The following is a 24,572-nucleotide window of genomic DNA, read 5'->3' on the forward strand; positions in this document are numbered from 1 at the left end:
AAGTTAGGTTTTTTCATTTATGAAATTTTAGGTAACATCATTTTTTTTTCTTATAACTGCTTTGAGTTCATACCAGACAAATTATTTAGATTGAAATTAAGGTTTAAAATGTTGAAATCAAAATATTACCAAAAAAAAAAAAAAAAAATCAATTCAATGGCGTTGATAAATATTTCTTAAAATAATAAAATAAAATAAAAATTATATAAAATAAATAATAAAAGAGAATTTGTGAAAAACCATTTTAGTAAATTAGAACATTTATTTACTTTAGTTTAATATTTTGATAAAAAAAATTTCACCATATACAAGTAGAATATCAATATAATACACCTCATGAAAACTTAAAAGAAAAAACACCTTAATGCTATGTGAAAATACAAATGAATATTAAAATATTTAGTGATTCTATAGGATGAATGTTATCCACTCATTATCTGTGTATATTAATTGCCCCTTGAAAATCCTCTAAAGAAACAGATCCCTACTTTACAAATATCCTACATCTGCTCACTACTAATTCTATACATCCAATCATCAAAGTCCATCTAAAATCAAACGGCATTCGAATTCCATACCTCGCATTATCACTATACACTCGACCACACCCAATCATCTCCCAAACAACCTTCGTATATAAATCTCTTTCCTCCGCTTCCTTCCAACTCGGAGTAACACGTCCTGTCTGCCAACTCAGTTCCTCCCCACTCCCGATCTCATTCCAACTCCGCCATGGCTTCGGTACACGCCACGGCTCCTCAGACCTTCACTTCCTTCACCACTGCAAAACGAGCTCCGGCGCCCTCTCATCCGCGACCCGCCATCAATTTCCACGTGCCCAAGCTTCCACAGCGTTCTATTTTCTCCAGAAATGGGCGGAAGTCGAATTGGGCGTTGAACTCCGCCGTGGAAGAGTTCGATGTTATCCCGTTGCGGAGTTCTGATTCTACCGACCAACAGGAAGGGCTGGCGGTGGGTCGGGCGGAGAGGGATGGCGCGGAGGGAGAACTGGGGAGTGCGGTAGGAGGATTCGGCGAGCTCTCGTTGGGAGGCGCTGGTGAAATTCAGGGGTTTTCTTCTTCTGCTTCTGTTGGCGATGGCGGCGGAACAGAGAGCGGGGAAATGGAGAGGGTTATGATTGATCGGATTATCAATGCCACCATTGTTCTTGCGGCGGGTTCTTATGCTCTCACCAAGTTGCTTACCATCGATCAAGATTATTGGCATGTGAGTCATTCTTTTCAATTGCTTCCATTCAATAGTTTTCTGTGTTTACTAGGGAAGTGAAATTTTATGGTTTGGAATTGCTTTGAATAAGGTTGTGAAGCTAAGTCGAATATACTGTTACTCTTAGATTGATAAATGAAAGGAATAAACTATGCTCAATCTTAGCTATGAGAAGAAGAAACAGCTAGAACTGGAGTTTTTCTGTTTTCATGTTGTTAATCGAAAGTTATGCGGTGATTGGTGATATGAATCATATGATATCTATATCAAGTTTGCTCTACTGTTAAACACTTGTAAACTTTAAATTAGGGTGGAATTTTACTGCTTCAGCATTTTGGAAAAGCTGTGAAGAGTTTCATGCTTTGGGAAAAAGTAAAAAAACACCTTCAATTGATGTAAGAAAGCAATTCTAGTGTAACTATGTTTCTTTTTTTCTTTTTAAATAAAAAAAAAAAACAAATTCTTGGGTCAATTGCCAAGAATTACTTGCAAGACGTAGTATCAGGTACCTAAGTTATTAGATAACATGAAGTTCCACCATAAAACTAATTGGCATCGAAAGGAGCAACCTGGATAGAAAAAGAGCAGGAGATCCCTTGATCTTTCTAACGTGGGATCCTCAACAAAAGTAATTTCTTATTGAATGCTTTTTACACTAATCTTTTGCTAAAAGCACTTATTTTGAAAGGATTCCCTAACACAATCTATTCTGGGAATCAATAAGTTTAGCACTTAGACAACGGTCTAAAGAAGTGTGCTGAGTGATCTTATAGTAACACACAGTTCATGCATGTTATCGAACTCTATGCAGCATTCTAATATTTCTTTTCCTTTTAACCTGCAGGGATGGACACTTTATGAAATACTGAGATACGCCCCTCAACACAACTGGAGTGCTTATGAGGAAGCTCTTAAGACGCACCCTGTCCTTGCTAAGATGGTGATTAGTGGAGTGGTGTACTCTCTTGGAGATTGGATTGCGCAGGTAAACTCAGTTGTATCAACTTTTTACGTCCCAAAATATCTACTCTTTGTGTGCCTAAGTAGATAAGTTTCTCATTTTTAAATTTTCTCTTGTAGTGTTTTGAAGGAAAACCTCTGTTTGAATTTGATCGCACACGCATGTTCAGATCAGGCCTCGTTGGCTTTTCTTTACACGGTTCCCTTTCCCACTACTACTATCATTTTTGTGAGGTATGCCTTGTTTTTCGCAAGATTTTTTCTTACCTTAAGATGAACTTCAATTCGTTAATCTCAGTCTCATTTCTTCACACTAAAGAAGAAATCATCTGTTTTGTGTTTCTAGGGTCTTTTTCCTTTTCAAGATTGGTGGGTAGTTCCTGCAAAAGTAGCCTTCGATCAAACGGCATGGTCGGCAGTTTGGAACAGTATTTATTTCGTGGTATTAGGTTTCCTGCGGCTTGAGTCCCCAGTTTCTATATTTAATGAACTAAAGGCGACATTTTGGCCTATGCTTACTGTAAGAGATTCTATTCTTTTCCTAAATTTTGACATTTCTATGAGTTAGTTAGTTGAAGAAGGCAAAACACATTACATTTCTTATTTGTACAAGTTTTGGGAAGTCACTTTCTGTTTTAAACTATCCATTTCTCAATATTATTCACATATTATCGTATAGTTGTCACAACTCGTCCTAATTTTAGTAGGATAATCTAGGGACGAGGTGTGACACTTCAAATGTAAGCAAGTCTTACATGCACAATAGTGCCTTTTTTTTTTGCTTGTGTACAAAAGGTTAGAAATCAGTTTTGCTTAGTTATGCTACACATACAAAGAACCAATCAATGTCATGGCCAGAGTTTGGATCGGAATTTTATTCACACCATAATGACTATGAAAGTATCATTACCAAAAGTTTGAAGAGTTCTTTTCGATGGAATTTGATGTTAGTTTGTATGGATGCAAACTTAATTTTGAATTATTTTTTGTTCAGGCGGGTTGGAAACTTTGGCCATTTGCTCATCTCATCACATACGGTGTTATTCCTGTAGAACAAAGACTCCTGTGGGTTGATTGTGTGGAGCTTATCTGGGTGACCATACTCTCAACGTAAGTATATAGTAGTATCTGTGAGTTAGTCATATTATTTTATATTACTTTGGGGGGAGGTGAGTCCAAATCAAGTATTGTTGAGCAATAGCTTTCCTGTCATTGTGGTCTCACCTCACTATAGCTAGTCCTCTCCTAACATTTACTACTTTATCTGATTGCTAGTTACTCAAACGAAAAATCGGAGGCCAGAATCTCTGAGGTAGCAACAGATTCGAGTTCAGATTCTCTTCCCACAGATTCGACTCAGGTATTTTGGTCTTATAAGTTATAACCCTTGATTAAACATTCTATTATTTATCCCTTGCTGGAATAACCATTTTGTTCTGCTTTTTTGGTTTTATCAGAGCTAAGCTTGCAGGAAAAAAAAACCGAGTATAGATCTGAAGATGGAAACATTTATTGCTCAGTTTGACTCCGAGAGTGTCAAGATACGATCCACTCCCAGAAATGGTATAGTGTACACATATAAATATGATTTCAGGTGCAAATCTTGATTGTCTTATGTGTTTATAGATGTCACATTACATGTATTCTTTTTTCGTTTGATAGCTTTAACATCAACTGTATAAAAAATAATGAAATAAATAGAATATCCCGCTTCCTTCCATTGGCTCTTCAAGCTTTCCCCATGGTACCAAAGATCCGAAGCTTTAGAAAGAAAAAAACATCTTGAGGCCTCTTTTAAGTTCCTTCTCCATCAATTTTTCTGACTAAGTTCGTACCAAGGGGTCAGTTTGCAAGATTAGTTGAGATGTACAAGAACTAACTTGAAAAGTTTTATGTTATTATTCATTATTTTGGTTGGGTCACAACATGCCTGAAGGACTTAGGATGCAATTCGCCTCAAATAAGGTCCTTCACGGAAAATTTATTTGGAAAAGGGAAAGCATAGAAGATGCTTGTATTTTCTGGAATATGTAGGATGGTATCTTTTTGGGGATGGGAATAGGAATAAATAGGGTCGTGGCAGATGGGGATTCCATTGAACACTAAGACCCCACATGTATTGAAAATCCAGCGCCATTAATATTCTTTCTCATGACCTTTTTTTGTTTTCTTAGGGATATTCTTCTCATGTGTCACACTTGGTTATTATATTGAGTGAATTGCTTTAATTTATCAAATATCTATCCCATCATGGCTGAATGAGTGATTTCACTTTTTCTCCTTTAGTCATCATTTGACCTTTGCATTTTGGTTTTTCTAAAAAATTAAGTTTATAAGCCTTTCTTTCTTTACTAAATTTATTGTTTTGTTATCTACATATTTTCACAAATTAAGTTCACGTTTTGAAGTCTAGAAACTTAGTTCTTAAGAATTTGTTGTTTTTTTCCTTCACATTTTTATTTTAAATTTTAGTTAAGAACTTGAACTCTTCATAAAAAATGCTAAGTTATGTTAAAAAAAAAAAAAAAAAGAAAAATGAACACAAATAGACTTAGGTTAAAAATAGAAAACCAAAATATCACAAATGCTAGGGTTCTTAATAGAGTATGCATCTTGATGGTACATTTACCAAAAGTATCGACATGAACTTTCCTCTTGATATTGGATCTCTTATTCTAACAATTATTCCTCTTGACATTGGATCTCTTATTCTAAAGATTATTGTACTAAAAGACACTTATATACACTAATAATATGTTTTACCCGTGATTAACTTTTGTTTTACCTTAATTGTATCTTTTTAGATTAGAGAAGATATTTTATATTAGTATATTAGTGATACAACTTATTGGTATGATTAAATGTGGAGACAAAATTTTAAAGTTGTAATGGGATCAATTAGATTTTAATTTTAGAACAATTGCAAATACAACAATCAAGTTTAAAGTATTAATATATGGACTAAAAAAAATTGAAAAAAAGATCGAAAACACAACAAAATTTAGTTGTAACATTCAAGTTTATATCTTGCTAAATTTATATTCTCATTCCACCTTTTTGTTATCTTTTATCTACCAATGTTTTAAAAAACTAAGCCAGTAATTGAAACCTAAAGAAAACAAAATTTATGGTTTTCATTTTTGGTATTTGGGTAAGAAATCAACTATTTTTTTTTTTTGATAAGTGGCATTTTAATAAATTAAAAGATATCTAACTTTTTCTAAAATAATAAAACAATTACCAAATGTGACTTTAATTATTTCGTGGAAGGCTAATACTCTTCCTCGTTGGAGCATAATCTTGACAAATAGAAAGTTTAATATAATTTTACTATATTTTGGTTCGTTATGCTATATTATGATACAAATTAAGAAACTTACGAAGGAAAATGATATTAGAGGTAAAAAGGTTGATATTTCTTTCCAAAATAAAATAGAAAAATAAAAAGAAACTCCTTTGCTAGAAGGTTGTTACTTTTTTTTTTTTTTTCATTCCTGAATTTTGAATGAAATAATCATTTAACCTCTAAATTTTGATTTCTAATGTAACAATTTAGTTTAACCATTTAATTTTTATGTTTTCAAATTTGTTATAATTTAGTCGTTTAATCTTTATCATATAGATAAAATCTTACCGAACTTAAATTTTCAATTTTGATTATAGGACGAACTTTGTCTCTTTTTACAAAATTTTAAGTGTAAGTTGACTCTTAATCTAAGAATTTTCATTAAAGTCTTTTGATGTTATTTTCATAATAGAGGCTCAATTATTGTTTTCAAAGCAAATAATAGGGATTAAATTATAGATTCGAAAGTATGCGTTATGATGGTAAATCTTATTCTTTTGAAACTTATCAAGCTTCTTAAACCCATGTAAATGTGGTAAATCGTTAATTGTTAGTAAAATAGATTAAGTAATATATTGCAGGTGAAGTTTTTTTTTTCTCTTTATCTTTCTATTTTGGGAAGATTTTCCTTAGCTTGATCCCAATCCTTATAAAGGAAGATGAGTTAAGCTGGGTTTATATACGTTTTAAAGAAACCTTAATAAATGAAGACTATATATATTGAATATATGATACTTATAAGACGGTGGATTTAGGTGTCAACAACCATTTTTCTAAGTTCTGATCCTAATGAAAAAAAGGCAGAGAAAAAACACATATCTCGTTGAAAGATTTCTTATTTAATTATGTATCATTTTTTAAAAGAAATTTTATTGCGGTTTTTGTGAAAAAAAATTAGGGTACTTAATACACACTTCTCTCCTTTATAAAGGTTGAGTTAATTAGGTTTAGATTATGGATATTCTCATTGTTATAATCATTTTTCTTTCGTGTATTTTCCTTGATCTCTTAATTTTTTGTTACTTCATTGTGTGGAAAATCCATTTTCATGAGCTTTTTGTTTTACATCTTTCTTTCCCTTGTGTTTTTCTTTAATTTTCAAGTTCTTAATTTATTACAGTAACCCTAATAAACAATTTTTTTTCTTCCCTAGCTATTTATTAATCATGAAAGGTTATGTTCATTTTTAAATTAATATTTAGTACTGCCTTATCTTTGCTTTCTCTTCAGACAATTAATTTTGAAATTGAAGTATGTGATGAGTGGTGTTAGAGTATATTTAACATTAGAATGTAACAGTTGAAGTAGATTATATTTAACCTTAGAGTAATTTGATCTCTTATATTATGTAAAAGTATATTATGTAAAAGCCTAAGTTAATGGACTAACACAACTTAATTAGTTAGATAGTACTATTTAAAGTTTTATTTTTAACATGGTTGTATGGCCATCTATGTAAAACCCTAACACAAGATTTCTCTCTCTCCATCTACTTTTCTTTTCTTTTCTTTTCTTTTCTTTTATCTCTTTACACTTCTCTCTAACTGATCTATGAAATATTTCAAATCCCTCCTAAAAGGGGCATAAAAAAAAAAAAACTCCTATTATAAATCATTCAAATGAATAACTTTGGTTCATTCTCATGACATGGGTTTGAACTTATTATTCTAATTTGGTTACTACAGACACTCTAATACTAATACTAAAATGGTAAGATAAAACTTAGTCTTCATAAACATAATAATTAAATATAATATATATGGTAGGGGAAAATAGCTAATTTCACAAATAAAACTTTCGCTTTTGACCTTAGTTTTAGGGCAAAATATTTTAGAACTAATAAATTATGAATTATGTTTACATTACTACTCATAGTGGACGTACAAAATTAATGATTTTTGTTCCGAAAGAAATATTGCAAAGAAGGTTGAGTAGTGTGTGAATTAATCTGGCCGATCATCATCATGTTTTAGTTACTTTTTTGCTGATATAATAAGCATGTGTGGTATATAAAGTGAATTTTCTTGTAGTTAAATTGCATCCAAATTTATGAGATTAAGAGATCTTGAGAATTTTTTTTATTCTTTTTATTTTTTCTTTGAAAATTTGACATTTATCTTCCCCTTTTTGGAATTACCTACGATAGCTGAATTCAAGTTTTTCAGTTTTATCATTTTTATTACACATAAATGTATTTGTTTTGCATGCTATTTTGATCATTTCCGATAAAGCTATGTCCTCCTATTTTCTTCTCAATTTTTTTTTTTTACTTTACTTTATTTTAAATTAGAAGAACTCTTTTATTTTTAAAAAAATTGAATTTAGAAAACCACAAAAGAGAACTCATCTCTAACATCCATGAAAGAAATTCAATAAATTTTCAAATCGTGTAATCTCAAAACTAAATTGTTTTGAGTTTCTTTTTCTTTCTTTTACCATCTAAAACCTCAATTTTGATATCATTCTACATCAAATATATTTCTAAAACTCTATATTATTTTGTAATTACTTTTCATTATTTTTAAAAATTAGTACTGATCTTGCAACAACATTTACACAAACATCTACAGTAATATAATATACATTCTAAAAGTTGTCTTTCATTTATAATGATGATTAAAAACAATTAATTACTAATTAAGCCAAATTCAAAGTATATAGATTAAATTGTTATACATACTCCCTTGCATTTATTATTAATTATTATTGAGATTCGTAGCTTTGATAAAAGAAATTATGAGTACAGGTATTCTTTTAGTCGTGTTTGATACTTATTGGCTAAATTTTAAACATTTTGCAATTGAGTTTAGACATTGTTTTTCAAACATTTTTTTTTTATCACAACAGTTTTTTTTCCAAACATTTGAAGCTATAACTTTTATAGCTTTTTCTCAATGCCCTTCAATTTGTTCTTTTCAAAGGATAGCAAAATATTGGGTGCACATCTACTCATTGCAAATGTAATCTTGGTGAAATCCATATACAATAGCATTCAATTCTTGGTGTTACACTATTTATCCACTTTAATTCTTTTTACCCCCCAAAAAAATAAAAGTATTTCATATTGTAAAAATATTAATTACAATTAATAAAAATCTACGTGTGGGATCTACATTATTAAGAGAAAAAAAAAAAGAAGAAGAAGAAGATTATACGATAGATGAGGCTAATTAACTTCTAGAGGTTGATGGGTAGGCTTAGAGTGGAAGTATCAATCACATAAATAATAATTTCTTTTGATATCTAATCCAAAATTAAGCACTAATAATTCAAACCATTGTAAAGTTGTTTTGTACTTTTTCCTCACAATGGAATGCAATTAAAAGAGGTATTAAATATGGGGTAGTTATAAGATAATGATTCCTATTTAGATAATTATGGGAATGGTCCCATTTGGCCATTAAAAAAAAAAATTCATAATATTATTTTTTAAAAATATATTAAATATGTTTTTAAGAAATTTAAAAAAAAATTAATAAAAAGCCAACTTTGTGAGGCATGAGAGTCTTTCTTCTTGTCAATTTCTTTATGTGACCTCATTGGAATATGCTTAATAGCTATATCTTATCAAATATAATATGAAAGAAAATGACAACCACACTCAAATATCTACTTAATGATCTTTTTCCTTGTTTAGGATTTAGAGAAATTTGATTTTCTATTTTAATTAAAGTTGGCTATTTGTGATTATGATGGAGAGGCAAAAGGAAAATTTAATTCTTGAGCTTGCATTGATATTTATATTTATATTTATGAATCTGCTATTTATCTTACAAAATCTTATTTGATTTTATTTTTGTTTGGAAATTTAATTCAATTGGGTTTGGATCATACCCAAATCTTTGATATAGTACTTCTATTGTAATTTGACTGTGGAAATTTTAAATATTTTCTCTATAAGAATATTTATTTTCTTAAAATAAATGAATAAGTGGTAATAAGTAGTGGGCTTATTAGATAATGATTTTTCTTTAGTTTTTATTTTCTAAATTAGGTTTATTTCCTCTTAATAATTTAGTTTAAGTTTTGTAATGATTTTTTTTTAAAAAAAATGCTTTTAGAATCCAAGTTATAAAGGATTAAAAACTAAAAACTACAATACCTTTCAATTTTTTTTCTCAAAATTAAAAAAAAAAAATATTGGCCAATTTTTTTTTTTAAATTGAAAATTAAATATTTGAAATGTGAAAGTAGTTTTCATATATTTAATTAATTTGACAACATGAGCATAATAAGACATCAATAATCTCTTTTATATGCTAGAGATCAGAATCATCTTTCCCACCCCTATTTCCTTGCATGAACTTAAAAGAAAATTAAAATTATTTATATAAATAAAAAAAAAGAACTAACAACAAAATCTTTATTGAAAAATGGGGTCTATAAATTTTTCCAAACAAATCAACCTTCCTTGAACTATATTATAATTTTTATTAGCAGTATAAGTTCAATTATATATTCCAATTTCTCTAAATTAATAAATGAAAGAGATGTATCATATCAAGGAAACTATCATCATAATCCTTATTGGTGAGTACCTTTGAAATAATATAAATGATATAATTAGTGTTTGGTTCCTCAGAAAAGAAAATATATCAAATTTCCATCTTTTTTCTTCCCACATCTATGTTCATGAAACAAATTAAAATATCAAATTGTGAAAATCATTTATAATCCATCCTCAAATTTCAATTAATTCCATTTTAGGTAAATACTTATATTATTAACTTCAAAGTCATAAGTTGGATACAAAAATGATTTGGATATATTTTTATTAACAATATATTAAATTGAAGATCTAGATGGGAAAAAAGGAAGATTTGTTAGAAAAGAAATAAGATATCTTTCCCATTAGGGTTTGTAATAAGTAGGCAAAATTTCACATGAATAAACCTAAGTCGGACCATGCATCTGCACGTGAGTCTAGAGATAGACAAAAAAAAAATTAAAAAGAAAAAAAGAAAAAAAAAACAATGAAATTATAATTAAATTTGCATCAAATTAAAATTATATAAAGAAGCAGTACATTTAATTTAGATTTTACATTATGCATATAAATAGATCATATAATATGATTAATTAACTACTCTGTACAAAAGGGTTTTTACCACTGTTCTATTTCTTCAAACAAAAAAAAAAAAAAAAAAAAAAAAGAGGAAAGAAAATATATATGTATACATTGGCCTCCTTTCAAATGGGTATGGAATCTATAATTATGTAGAAAATATTAATCTATGCCCTCAATTTTGAAATTGGTCATCAAAGAGTGTGTTTTTTTTTTTTTTTTAAGTTTATTTTCTTTAATCTGGAAAATGTCTCTATATACCAATTACATTACCTACTACCAAACTAAAACCCCTCAATACCTATATATCCAAATAACATTTCTCTAAAATCTAAATCATTTAGTTTAAAAACTTAAATTTACCTGATAGAAATCTTACTAATTGGGTTGAATTGAACTGGATTGTCTAAGAGTACCAATTTGCACCTGGGATTTGATATGCAGGACGGAAAAGGCCATCTCCAATGGAAGCAAGGACGGAGTGTGCGCCACCGTGGTGGTGCATAGGTGGGGGTGGCGTTTGCGGGAGGTTGGTGAGTAGAGTGGTGAAGGAGGAAGTTGAACTTTGGAGATTATTGTGATTACTACTATGAGTCCTTGTAATGGAAGTAGAAGCCCCATCAGTAGTAGTGTTTTCAAAATGTAATCTCTTGTTTGATGAAATACCTGAATGATCTTGATCTTCATCAGTCCAAAAAAGAGAGGCAGGACGTTTTGAATTGGTAGCATTGCTAAGAGCTCCATTATTATTATTATCATTGCTATTGTTGGCCACTATTCCTTGAAGCAAATTTTGGTCATTTTCAAGCAATGTAGTGTAATTAATACCCAACTTTGGATATTGATCATTTAGCCTCAAGGAATGTGGTATTGATCCTATCATTTCTTCCATTGAATCTTCCCTTTCTTGATCCATTGGCCTATGTGAGTTGTTCTTCTTGTATATTCGGCATAATACCCAATCATCGAGCTAGATTAATTAAAAGATAAAAAAAGAAAAAAAAAAATCATGATTGGACTAAGAAACTTAATTATTTTAATTATTTGTAATATAAAGTACTTAATTAATTAATTTAGGTGTATTCAGAGCCGTAAAAATAAAAAGAGAAAGAGAAAAAAGAAATAATATTGAAATAGGGATTTATTGAATTACCTTCAAAGAGTTTTTCTTGTTGGCCAAATCATAGCCAGGAGGCTTATTGATACAAGGCTTATTATCCGCCAACCTATATTCATGCATAATCCAATTGGTTTTGATTCCTTTAGGCGGCTTTCCGCCGTAGAATACTAGCGCCTTTTTCACCCCAACTTTCTGATTACTTCCATCCGCGGCCAACACCGGCTTATCCGTCCCCGTCGCCTTCCAATACCCAGACGTCGCTGCTCGATTCGGTCGCGCGCCATTTGGGTACTTCCTTTCCCTTGGACTAAAGAAGTACCATTCCTGTTCTCCAAACGTAGCTTTTGCTGTGACACAAAATTTTTAATTAATTAATTACCACATATTGTTTTTTGAAAGCATTTAAAAAAGTCAATTTCTAAATTAGAGGACGTACCCGGAAGCTCCCAAGGATCGAATTTGTAGAGATCGACCTCAGCGATGATGGCGACGGGCAAAGGGGAAGAATTGGCTTTCTTTTTGAGATAGTGAACGACGAGCTCTTCATCGGTCGGGTGAAATCGGAACCCAGGCGGTAAATTCGGCTGCTGTGGGCCGGCCGATGAGTCGGTGCTCTCCATGACCCAGTTCTTATGTTTTTTTCCGATGGATTAATGTAAAATTTTGTGGAGAAGAAGAGGAGGAAGAAAATGGTGGGAATTAGGAAAATGGGGTTTCTTATTTCTTTTTTCTTTTCTCTTTTTTTTTTTTTTTTTTTTTTTTTTGAGTAACTAAAAAATGTTGCACAAAACAGGCAAAGCTGATCTTTTAAACGGAGTAGAAAGAGAGCTGGGCATGATCTGGCGCGGGTGGGAGTACGTTAGTGTTTAAGGTGAAGCAAATGGGATGCGAGCGCGTGGAAGGTAGGGGGGGGGGGCATTAGGGTGTATAGAGTCCCTTGAATAGAGGATTGATTCGAGCAGAGAGTTGAAGGAATATGATGTAGAGGATGGCTACCGGAGGCTGATGCGAAGTATAACTGGAGCCGTTAAATGGCCGCCGCGTGTGAACTCAAAGTAGAATCGTAATTCGACACGTGTGAGAGTGATATGTGGGGACCACTCTCCACAAAATAAAATAATAATAATAATAATAATAATAATAATAATAAAAAAAAAAAAAAAAAAAAAAAAAGAGATTAGAGCGGGACCCCACTGCAAAGTTCCATTCGGAAATCCTTTTTGTTGTGTGGTTTTCTTTTATAAATAATAAGGAACTTTCAAGAAATTATATTTATTTACGAAACATCAAAATATCCAAATTATTTATAAATTATAACAAAATTCATTAAACATTCTATAGTTTCTTAAAAAAAAAAAAAACATTTGTTATAATTTTTGTAAATAATTTTAATATTCTGCTTTCTATAATAATTCTTTATTTATTCATATTCTTTTTTTCTTCTTCTCCCCTCTCTCTCATTTGAACCTGTTGTTTTGAAATGAAGAGCATTCTTAATTTGGGTGCCCTAGTTTTCTACTTTCTATATCTAGTTTTGCATTTATTTTATTGTTTTCTTTTTATATTCTTTTTTTTTTATCAATTCACAAACTATAATCGGTTTGATAATGATTTTTGTCATGTTTGTTTGTTTATTGTCTCTATATTTAGTTTTTCACTATTAAATCAAAAATAATAAATAAATAAATAAATAAATAAAATTATTCTCTATCTTAAACTAAAATAATAATTAATAAATTTTCAAGGCTATTTTTTTAATTTATGTTTAAATTTTAAAAATTGGAAAGTCTCAAATATGTAAAAATAATAAAATGTTAATGTCTTGAATGTTTATGTTAAAACTAAATCAAAAAATCCTCATTAAATATATATATAAATGAATGGATAAGAATCTTACCCTTTTCAAATAAGTTTAAATTATTATTAGCATTGGGTCACATGACATTTTAATATTTTTAATAAATTGTAGAATATGGGGGGGAGGGGTGGGGGGGTCTAGAATAATCAAGATTTTTAAAAGTGTTTTAAGAAAGGAAAAAAAAGGGTTTAACATTAGTAATTTTCAATGAAAGAAAAGTAAAATGATTATGGAATGGAGTAAAAAAATGTTTGTATGTGTAAAAATGTTGTAATATTTTAGGTGTGTAAGTAGAACAGTTCAACTAAATGTTGATTTGCTACTGTAATGTGATAGCAAACGAACCTAATGTGGAGTGAAATCTAAGGATGGATATGTATAAAGTGAAGTGAAAATAATCCTTACTTCTTTTTTAGACTTTTTATTATTATTCATTGTTTGTAGCATTTGAAATATATACTAATTCCTTGTTTAAGTACTTTTCAAAAAATCATCCTACAATTTCAAATACACTATAAAAAGAAGGAAAGAAAAACAAACTCATATGACTACGTACCTCAAACCTAGTTCAACTTAACTAGAGTCTAGATGTATACTACGATTAAAAAGTCCGAAATAGCTAGGTGTAATCTTTGTTCCAACCTTTTCTTAGGCAAATAGAACAAAGAACACCACCACCACATCCAACCACACATAAAACCCCTAGCTAACGTTTGTAAAACTTATAATAAGGTTAACTAAAAAAAGAACTTTTTAAGATTAAAGAACATTCTTGAGAGAAGGTTAAAGTTGTGATGTCATAACAACGTTTTCAATAAGAAGAGAATACCTACGAGCCTTATTCTTAGCAAAAGAAAAAGATAGATTGTTATTGAACCATTCTCATTCAATCAGATAAAAACTTGATGAGTATTGCTTTTTTAGTAATTTTAAAGCTCATAATCGTTGTAAAAAGATTGAAAACGATAGATGTAAAAATTTCTACATACTCAGCTTTAGGTTTAAAAGAATGCGTGTATATATATATATATATATATATATATATATATATGTTTAAAAGAATTTGAAATGTAGTTGAAGAAAAAAGGAGAAAAGTGTGGAATGAAGTAAATTAAGGTGAGGAGGGTAGAGAAGAGTATTGGGATATATGGCGAAAATGTTTAATTATAAGGTTGATGCAATGATGGATGGTTTAGTATAAGAATAAAGATTTTGAATTGAGGATAGGATGATGAAGTTGGATGGGCCCAGGTGTGCTGGGTAAATGATACATCATAGGGTCCCACTAAGTGCCCCAAATTGTTTTAAATCCCACTACAAAATCTTTACCCTTTTCATCATCTGATTCCCACTCTCTCACCTATACTAAATTCTTTACTTTTTTGACTTCTCACAATTATATTAAATATTCTTTTTCAATCTTCTTCTTTCTTAAAATCATATTACTTTCCATCCCTAACCAACAGTATCAATCAATCAATGGGCAGGATTTAGGGTTCACATATACCTGTGAAGAGTCCCTGACTTTGATACCATATTTGATAGTATGAGATTCCATCTAAAAATCAATTGATAACAAAAAATAATTACACATCTATATTATAAAGAGTGTGAGTCCTATTAATTTTTTCAATGTGGGAATTCTAATACAATCAAAGAACTTACAATATATCACTAATTTGACCGATGTGAATGCATCAATAATTTAATGAAAGAACAAAATTGAAAATAAATGAACATAACACATTTTTGCTAAATTTGTGTTCCAAACATATTTTTTCAAATTCTATATATATATATTTATGGGGTCTTTTCAAAATTATAAAAAAGCAGCAAAATATTTACATTGTATAGAACAATTCCGAAAATGGAAAAAGCCTAGGCCCACCATGTAAAATACCAAAAATGTCCATCAGCAATACGCCTAAAATATTTGGTAACGCAATTTGGTACACGATCATTTAGATTTCTTTTTTCAATTTTATTGTTTAATTTGGTTACACAATCGTTTAAATTTGGCTACACAATCGTTTAAATTTGTTTTTTCAAAATTTGGTATACGATCGTTTAGATTTTGCTAACGATTTTTTTTTCTAAAAATTTGGTATAAACAATTTTTTTTCAATATTCTTTATACACAATCTTTTAGTTTTTGTTATCCTAATCTAATTTAAATGTCTAACCAATTTTTTCAAGATTTTTTATACACCATCATTTAGATTTGGTTACCCAATCTAAACAACTTAAAAAAAGAAGGGAAGAAAGACGAAAGATGCATGCAGTGAATGAAAAAAAAAAAAGAAAAAAGAAGAAGAAAGACATGCACGCACCTACAAAGAGAGAAAAACTAGAAAGACGATAGAAAGAAATAGATTTGGCTACCCAAATCTAAAAAAAAAAAAGATGGAAAAAATCACAGATAAAAAAGAAAAGTACAAGAGGAAGAAGACAATAAAAAAATCGAGGAGAGGAGAAAAAGATGAAAGAAAAACCTGAAATATTTAGAAAATGGTTAAGCTTTCTTACACGAACAGTAAATATTATAATAATTTGTTATATTTAGAAAAGTTTCCCAATATTTATATATTTATATACGAGCATTTTGAAATCTTTATAAAATATAATAAGATATTAAAATTATTTATAAAATATAACAAAATCTATTAAATTTATTTTAATCTATTTATATAATATATATATATATATATATATATTGTTATATTTTATAAATAGTTTAATTTGTTTTTGGTATTCTAACCATTAGCATATACATATATATATATATATATATATATATTTGGATGAGTAGATAATGTTAAAAAAGTAAAGACCAGGATGGTAGCAATTGAATTATGATTTTTTATGTATTGATTTATTTATTTAGATTAGATATAATTAAAACATTTCTAATTAAGTAGGAGCTAATAAAAAAATGTAGAGAAGTAAAAAGAGAGTATTTGCAATATATTTTTATAATAGGGTGTTTAGTTGACTTAAAAATATTATTTAAGTTAATTAAAAAGATTTGACCTTTGATATAATATAATAATAGATTTTGATGGGAATTTAAATTAATAAATAAATCTGAACAACCTGATAAATGGAATAATTACTAACTTTATCAACTTTGGCCCATTTCATACTTTTTTCCTTTCTTTGTCTCTCTCATTAAATATATCTTCAAATTTATTCTCAAATTAACATTTTATTATTTTCTTTTTCTCAAAAGTTTTTCCAATTATGATTCATGATGTCATTATCTAATTTTTTTTCAAAAAAAATCATGTTATTTTAATAAATAATAATCACAAATATAATTTAGACGAGGAAGATTTGACAAAAATATGTGTCAAAATTGTGAACTTTATCCACAATTTATATGATTGCTCGAATACTATAAGAAATTGAACCCAACACATATAAGATGAGACACTCGCTATATTGACGGCGAAAAACCACTAAACGAATAACTTTTTTAAAATTTATTTGATAATAACATTTATCAATTTTAGATGGAAATCATAGACCTGGTACATGGCTTCCAGCCTCTGATGTTGTAGTCTCACAGTAAACGGATGGGATGTGACGCTAGTAGGTCAGGTTTACGATTTTCACACCTATTTTTGTCAATATTTTTTTTATTTTGTTTTATTTTTTGTTATTTATTTATATTCTCATGTTATTTTCATAATAAATTTGTTCATAACCTTATTTTTATCAATTTTTTAAACAACTATATTATTTTTTGAACTAATCCAATTATGTGACCATTGAGTTTCCTTGAGTTATTTATTTTTAATTAAATATTGGCCTAAAAATATACTCTTTTTTCTCTCTGTTTTTTTTTATAAGTGTGTTGCAAATGAAAAGAAGCAATTTGTTTGATTTGTTCAAGATTTGAAAAATAGTACAAAAACAAACTGCAAAATCAAGATAAGACCAAAGTTAATAATTGAGTAAACAACAACAGTAATGAGACAGTTTAAAACAACATACAAAAACACGTTGGTAATCCAATTCAGTGCCATAACACCTACATCTGCAGGGTCATGAACACAATTGAAGAGGCCTTTTATGATCCAACTACAAATATAGTCAATTAAATAATAGTATTATTTCATCGGTTCTTTACCGTTTATTTAAAAATGAATATGAGTATATATATATATATATATATATATATATATATATATATATATATATAAATTTATTAAATTAGGGTAGTTAAATGCATACACTATAATTTAAAATTTAAAATATTTATCTAATTTTATAAACAACAAATTTAATTTAATGTAATAAATTTAAATAAAATAAAAAATGTATTAAAAAAGAAAAAAGAGTGGAAAAGGAAAAAACCCATCATTTTAGAGAGGTATAGTTTATGGGTATAAATAATACATGAGAATTGCATATTCTCAATCCTAAACTTCAAAACCCTATACCATACAACAACATGTTTATCTTATACTCATTCTCACCCCTATTTCTATTTCAAAGCATAATTTTTGTTATCATAGGTCTGACCTCCACACTTGACATTAAAGCTTGAACAAGGAGCACTATCAACTTGACATTAAGCAGCAAATTAATTAGAAGAAGTTGATGGAACCAAATTTTTGATCAATCTAAATATTAAATTATCAATTTTAATTTCTTTTAATGTGCATAGATATAAAAAAAAGTAATTTGCTTTGGATTTTTAAAACCTATTTCAAATACACCATTAATTTTTGTATGAAGATATGAAAAATGTTTCCAACATGTGACTCATACAAGAATAGAGTTGTTGGTTTGTGATCCAAACTTTAAGAAATAGGAAGTTGGAATGATTCATTTAGACAAAGAGAATAATTAATTAACAACAAAAAATGGTTGCTTTATCTAAAAAATGGATCTACTTTTTTCATTATTATTATTATTATTATTATTGTTCTTACATATTTCCCATTATATTACTTTTTCTTTTGCTATCATTTACCTTTTGTCTACGTAATTTTTGTAAATTTTATCTCCAACCGCGATTCTTGGATATAATTTTCTTTTTTCTTTTTCTTTTTCTTTTTCTTTCTTAAATTATGGAAATAATATAAATATGAACCATTAAAAAATTAAAAAAATTTAAAAAACCTATAATGGGAATAAAAGCTTTTCCTTAGCTTTTAAGTAGAAAGAATGAGACTTTCCCTAAATAAAAAAAATGTAGTTGCAAAATTATCAATCAATAAGGACTTGTTTCTAGAAGTACTAAATCACAAATGATATGAATCGACCTAATTAAATAGAGTTGTGTGTTGAAATAGGATCGTAACCGCATAGAGTATCGAAGTTAAAATAGATTAAGAATAATTATAAAGAAGAATGTGAAGAGAGAGAATAACATATAATAATTTTAGATGGAAAAAATTCTTAACAAATTAGAGTGAAAACCACAAAGGTAAAAATAGAAGAATCTCACTTTAAAATCAAAGTTACAAATTTTGTTTCTTATAGAAGAATATCAAGCTCTATTATAAGGGAAAACGCTATCTATTTTATCTCTCAGGTTTTCTTCACTTGTTTCAAATTTTGGGATGGTTTGGTAATTTTGGGTCCTCTTCTATTTAAAGCTCAAAGAAATTTGGTCATCACACAAAGCCAATGGCTTCAATTTATTCTTGATAGATGTGAAAGATTCAATGGCTCCAAAATATTCTTGATCATTCAATCCTTTTCAGGGGTTAGAAGTTGTGTGTGTGGATCATTCGATCCTTTTCAGGGGTTAGAGGGGTTAGAAGTTGCGTGCATGCACGTGTGTATAAGTTTATCTAGTATCTTAAGGATAATCAGCGATAAGAAACTTGTACTTATGAACTCTTTTTATATTCATTAAAAGGTCTCTTCAATTATATTCATGACCCCGCAGATGTAGGTGTTACGGCACTGAATTGGATTACCAACGTGTTTGTGTATGTTTTTTTAAACTGCCTCGTTACTCTTGTTGTTTACTCGATTATTAACTTTGGTCTTATCTTGATTCTGTAGTTTGTTTTTGTACTATTTTTTAAATCTTGAACAAATCGAACAAATTGCTTCTTTTCTTTTCCAACACACTTAAAAAAAACAGAGAGAAAAAAGAGTATATTTTTAGGGAAATTGTATTGGGTAGTACTATGAGAATAGGTTTTAGCAATTATGATACATACTTTTTAAATTTTGCAAATATGACAAATTTTAATCTTTAAAATATTTTGGAGATATTTTTTTACTTTAAAATTTTTATTATTCCCAAATTGCCCCTGCTTTCCTCTTTATTGATCATCTCTTTAATGTTTCATCTTCCACTTTCTCTTCTTCTTTTTTTGTAAACCTCTATATCATATTTGTATTCATAATAAAAAGTTAATCTAATAATAAAAAATATTTGTTTTTCTCAAACACTATTTTTCGGTTGGTTTTTTGTGGGTTCTTTAAAAAAAAAAAAATTCGTTCGTTCAATCTCCATTTTCGGCATCTTTATCTTCTTCTTCTTTTATTTTTCACCATTTTTTATCTAGATTTTCGATAATCATTTTTTGTTAAATCTAAGTTCTTTCTTCAAACTTCTTTCAAATTATGCTTTCAAACACGACAACATTCTCACTTTTTAAAATACATTCTATCTTAAATATTTTATTATTCTCAAACTACTATTCAATAACTTATTTCTTCTCCTATTTTTAATGTCCTAATCATCTAATATTTCTTCTCCCAGTTTTTAAAGCCCCAATCATTATTTTTCTCCCACTTTGTATCATTTTTATATATTAGTGTTGTGATGTACTTATATTATATGTATTAGTTGGTTGATATACTTACTACATGATTTCCATTTTTTTTCAAATTTTATGCAATTCAATGTAGTATTATTAAGTATATGAATGATGTAACTTAGTGTAGCAAATATACAATATGTATCAAAATGTACTAGTAAAGTATATTAAGTGTATCATCAGAATCTCAAGTGTATCAAGTGTATTTTAACCAATCAAACGTATCGGTAGATATAGAAAATATACCAACAGTACATCAAGGGTATCAAACATATGAACTGCATCAAGTGTATTAAATCTGTCGAGTGTATCGGTGAAAGTATAAAATGTTTATCAGTAGTGTATTAAGTGTATCAAACTTATTAAGTGTATTAAACCTAATCAAGTGTATCGATAATGTAATATATCATGCTTAGTGCATCAAGTGTCCTTAATTGATTAAGTATATTTTCAAAGTTTAATAAATGTATCAACAACATATCAAGTGTATAAAACCAATGATGTGTATCAAGTGTTATTTAATTCATCGAGTGTATTAGCAAAACATAACAAGTGTATCAACAAAGCATAACAAGTATATCAACAACACATCAAGTGTATCAACCATACATCGAGTGTATCAACCACACATCGAGTGTATCAACCAAACATCGAGTGGAAAAAATTCTTAACAAATTAGAGTAAAAACCACAAAGGTAAAAATAGAAGAATCTCACTTTAAAATCAAAGTTACAAATTTTGTTTCTTATAGAAGAATATCAAGCTCTATTATAAGGGAAAACGCTATCTATTTTATCTCTCAGGCTTTCTTCACTTGTTTCAAATTTTGGGATGGTTTGGTAATTTTGGGTCCTCTTCTATTTAAAGCTCAAAGAAATTTGGTTATCATACAAAGCCAATGGCTTCAATTTATTCTTGATAGATGTGAAAGATTCAATGGCTCCAAAATATTCTTGATCATTCGATCCTTTTCAGGGGTTAGAGGGGTTAGAAGTTGCGTGCATGCACGTATGTATAAGTTTATCTAATATCTTAAGGTGTACTTATGAACTTTTTTTATATTCATTAAAAGACCTCTTCAATTATATTCATGACCCCGCAGATGTAGGTGTTATGGCACTGAATTGGATTACCAACGTGTTTGTGTATTTTTTTTAAACTGCCTCGTTACTCTTGTTGTTTACTCAATTATTAATTTTGGTCTTATCTTGATTCTGTCGTTTGTTTTTGTACTATTTTTTAAATCTTGAACAAATCGAACAAATTGCTTCTTTTCATTTCCAACACACTTGTAAAAAAACAGAGATAAAAAAAAGTATATTTTTAGGCCCATATTCAATTGAAAATAAATAACTCAAGGAAATGCATATATATATATATATATATATATATATATATATATATATATATATATATATTAAAATAATTTAAACATACACTTATTCTTTTATTCTAGTTTAATAAATTAGTTTATACACACATATATATACTCATACTCATTTTTAAATAAACGGTAAAGAACCGATGAAATAATACTATTAATTAATTAACTATATTTATAGTTGGATCATTAGGATTAATATAAGAGGCTTACATAAATGTAACAAAACACCAAACTATTTACGGCCCGTATAACAAAGTCCATAAATTTAGCAGCCACTTTTTAAATATTTCAGATTTGTCTTTTCATCTTTCTTTTGCGATTCGTCTTTCTCCTACTATTTCTTTCGTTGTCTTTCTTCTTTCCTATTTTTTTCTGCAATTTCTTTCCATCATCTTTCTTATTTTTCAAATCTTTATTTACGTTGTTTAATCTTTACATCGTTTTTCTTCTTTTCCTCTTTTTTTTTTTTTCACTTTTCCATTGTCTTTCTACTTTTCCTCTAATTTTCTTTTGCTACGATTTCTTTCCATCATCTTCTTCTTTTCTTTTCTTTTTTTTACGTTGTGTACAAAAAGTAGCAAAATCTAAAAGATCGTGTATAAAAAATCTTTAAAAAATCATTTAGATTGGAGTAGCCAAATGTAAACTATCGTGTAAAAAAAATAAAAATAAAAGATCCTGTATAAAAAATCTTGAAAAAAATCATTTAGATTGAAGTAGCCAAATGTAAATGATCGTGTAAAAAAAAAATAAAAGATTGGGTATAAAGAATCTTGAGATAAAATCATTTAGGTTTAAGTAGCCAAATATAAACGATCGTTTAAAAAAAAAAAAGTAAACAATCGTGTATAAAAAATAAAAGATCGTGTATAAATAATTTTGAAAAAAAAAATCATTTGGATTGGAGTAGCCAAATGTAAACGATCGTGTAAAGAAATGTAAACGATCATGTACCAAAAGAATTAAAAACATCGTGTACCAAATTTTAAAAAAAAATCATTTAGATTTTGGTCCCTAAATCTAAACGATCATGTAACCAAATTTATAGTAACCAAATTAAACGATCGTGTAACAAAATTAAAAGATGGAATTGAAAAGATAAATTGTAGTCATATCTAAACGATCGCGTATAAATTGTAGCCATATCGGAACAATAGCGTATAAATTGTAGTCATATCTGAACGATCGCGTATAAATTGTAGTCATATCTAAACAATCGCGTACCAAATAATAACCAAATCTAAGCGATCGCAAATATATTACACGTGCGTTATTGACGGGACATTTTTGGTATTTTACACGGTGGGCCTCTGGGTTTTTTCCGTTTTTGAAATTGTTTTATAAAATGTAAATATTTTGTCGTTTTTTTATATTTTTGAAAAGATCCCTTAATATAACATGAGTTTATTCCTTAATAATTTTATAGTTAGTCTATGGATGATTAATTTGAATTTAATAATGATTAATTTGAATTTAATAATTATTATATTTGATACGTTTATCAAATTTATCCTATCAAATTATGTTCAATTTTTTGAAATTAATTGGTGTTATTATTTGATATTTTCTCAAAATTTTGAATTAGGTTTATTGTTTATCAATTAATACATCGAAAATTATAGAGTTTTTATGACTAATTTTACAAATGAAATTAAAAAAAGAATTTATTTCCCTACATTCTTGATACAATTTCCATGCACAATCAAATACATGCATCATTAATTCTCTAACAATTTTATTCCTAAATTTATTATTTCTAGACATCATTAATTTTCAGCAATCTTATTCCCATCCCAATTCTCTCGATCCATATGACCCCTAAGTGTTGCACATTACAAATGCTTGAATCATTAGTGAAATAGACAAATTTCCAATTTGAATTGATGACTATAAGTTGATGATGTGCCAATGTTGTTACTCCCTAGTATGATGGGATCAACCATGGTAAAAAACTCATGTTGAAAAACTAGGACTTCAAAGAGAATTAAGTTAAAAAGAATGACTTGAAATGTGTTGGATATATTTGGTTAGAAAAATGCAAAGAGAATGATGTAATTACAAGTGTATACTATCAAGTACCTACTACTAGTAGTAATCAAGTGGAAACATTCAAAATATAGAATTCCTAGAGACCATGTATAGAATTTAGTTTTGAAGAAAAATGTTTTCAAATTGAAACTAAAAGTAATGAACTAAAATAGTTTTTTTTTTTTTTTTTTTCAATTTTTATTGAATGCAAGGTAAGTAAAATAAATAAACCTTTCAATTAATAATAATAATAAAAACAAAAAAGAACAAGAGATTTAATTTAATAAAGTTTTAGCACCCTAAGTTATGTAGAAGATATATAAAATGCAACACCAGTGTGTGTTATATGATTCAGTTTTATCTTCTATTTCACCTTTTTTATTTCAGTATTTGTAGGAAGCCTAAGCAATTATATAGCAACATTTCTATGGTTAATTGAAAAATAGATGAGCCACCCAGCTTATGGTCTTATTCACATGATTTTCTATTCTGAGGTTCTTACCCTCCTTTCTTCTTATGAAATTCACTCTCAAGTTTTGAGATTTTGACAATATATTAGAAGTACAACGCATAAAAAGGTTTAGAAAAGTCGGGTATTTGTAGGAAAGGCATGAACTCCAAAATATTATAAAATAATCTATATCTTTTAGTTATCTACGATTGTTCTAGTTAGAAACAACTTTAAGTTTAGAGTTCTAACTCTAATTAAATTCCTATTGTATTCTTTAGTTTGAAATTGTGAAAAATGTGTGAGTTATCAAAAGTTTTGAAAGAGCGCTTTTGTTTTGTTATT

At 28.5% G+C, this 24,572-nt stretch overlaps 2 protein-coding genes across 2 annotated transcripts; one reads left to right on the forward strand and one right to left on the reverse strand.

The window, feature by feature from the left end:
- Positions 1-657: 657 nt before the first annotated feature.
- LOC103493348 (uncharacterized) lies at positions 658-3,907 on the forward strand. The gene is made up of 7 exons (XM_051086775.1): positions 658-1,227; positions 2,072-2,212; positions 2,308-2,421; positions 2,534-2,707; positions 3,182-3,297; positions 3,463-3,547; positions 3,645-3,907. The coding sequence occupies exons 1-7, from the start codon at positions 733-735 to the stop codon at positions 3,648-3,650; spliced, it is 1,131 nt and encodes a 376-aa protein (XP_050942732.1). The 5' UTR covers positions 658-732; the 3' UTR covers positions 3,651-3,907.
- Positions 3,908-10,507: 6,600 nt separating this feature from the next.
- Positions 10,508-12,881, reverse strand: LOC103493347 (NAC transcription factor 56). Its single transcript, XM_008454052.3, has 3 exons — positions 12,155-12,881; positions 11,752-12,065; positions 10,508-11,568 (listed from the first exon to the last, which is right to left on the reverse strand). The coding sequence occupies exons 1-3, from the start codon at positions 12,336-12,338 to the stop codon at positions 11,005-11,007; spliced, it is 1,062 nt and encodes a 353-aa protein (XP_008452274.1). The 5' UTR covers positions 12,339-12,881; the 3' UTR covers positions 10,508-11,004.
- Between the last annotated feature and the right edge of the window lie 11,691 nt (positions 12,882-24,572).

The sequence above is a fragment of the Cucumis melo genome, chromosome 6 (assembly GCF_025177605.1).
Source record: "Cucumis melo cultivar AY chromosome 6, USDA_Cmelo_AY_1.0, whole genome shotgun sequence".
Classification (NCBI taxonomy): Eukaryota; Viridiplantae; Streptophyta; class Magnoliopsida; order Cucurbitales; family Cucurbitaceae; genus Cucumis; species Cucumis melo.

What these genes read in the sequence shown, in the direction of transcription:
- LOC103493348 (XM_051086775.1), top strand. Translation starts at nt 733, where the DNA reads ATGGCTTCGGTACACGCCACGGCTCCTCAGACCTTCACTTCCTTCACC. An exon ending in ACTACTATCATTTTTGTGAG is followed by an intron (nt 2,422 to 2,533) that starts GTATGCCTTGTT and finishes TTGTGTTTCTAG; the next exon opens with GGTCTTTTTCCTTTTCAAGA. An exon ending in TGGGTGACCATACTCTCAAC is followed by an intron (nt 3,298 to 3,462) that starts GTAAGTATATAG and finishes TCTGATTGCTAG; the next exon opens with TTACTCAAACGAAAAATCGG.
- LOC103493347 (XM_008454052.3), bottom strand. Translation starts at nt 12,338, where the DNA reads ATGGAGAGCACCGACTCATCGGCCGGCCCACAGCAGCCGAATTTACCG. An exon ending in CGATCCTTGGGAGCTTCCGG is followed by an intron (nt 12,066 to 12,154) that starts GTACGTCCTCTA and finishes TTTGTGTCACAG; the next exon opens with CAAAAGCTACGTTTGGAGAA. An exon ending in ACAAGAAAAACTCTTTGAAG is followed by an intron (nt 11,569 to 11,751) that starts GTAATTCAATAA and finishes TAATTAATCTAG; the next exon opens with CTCGATGATTGGGTATTATG.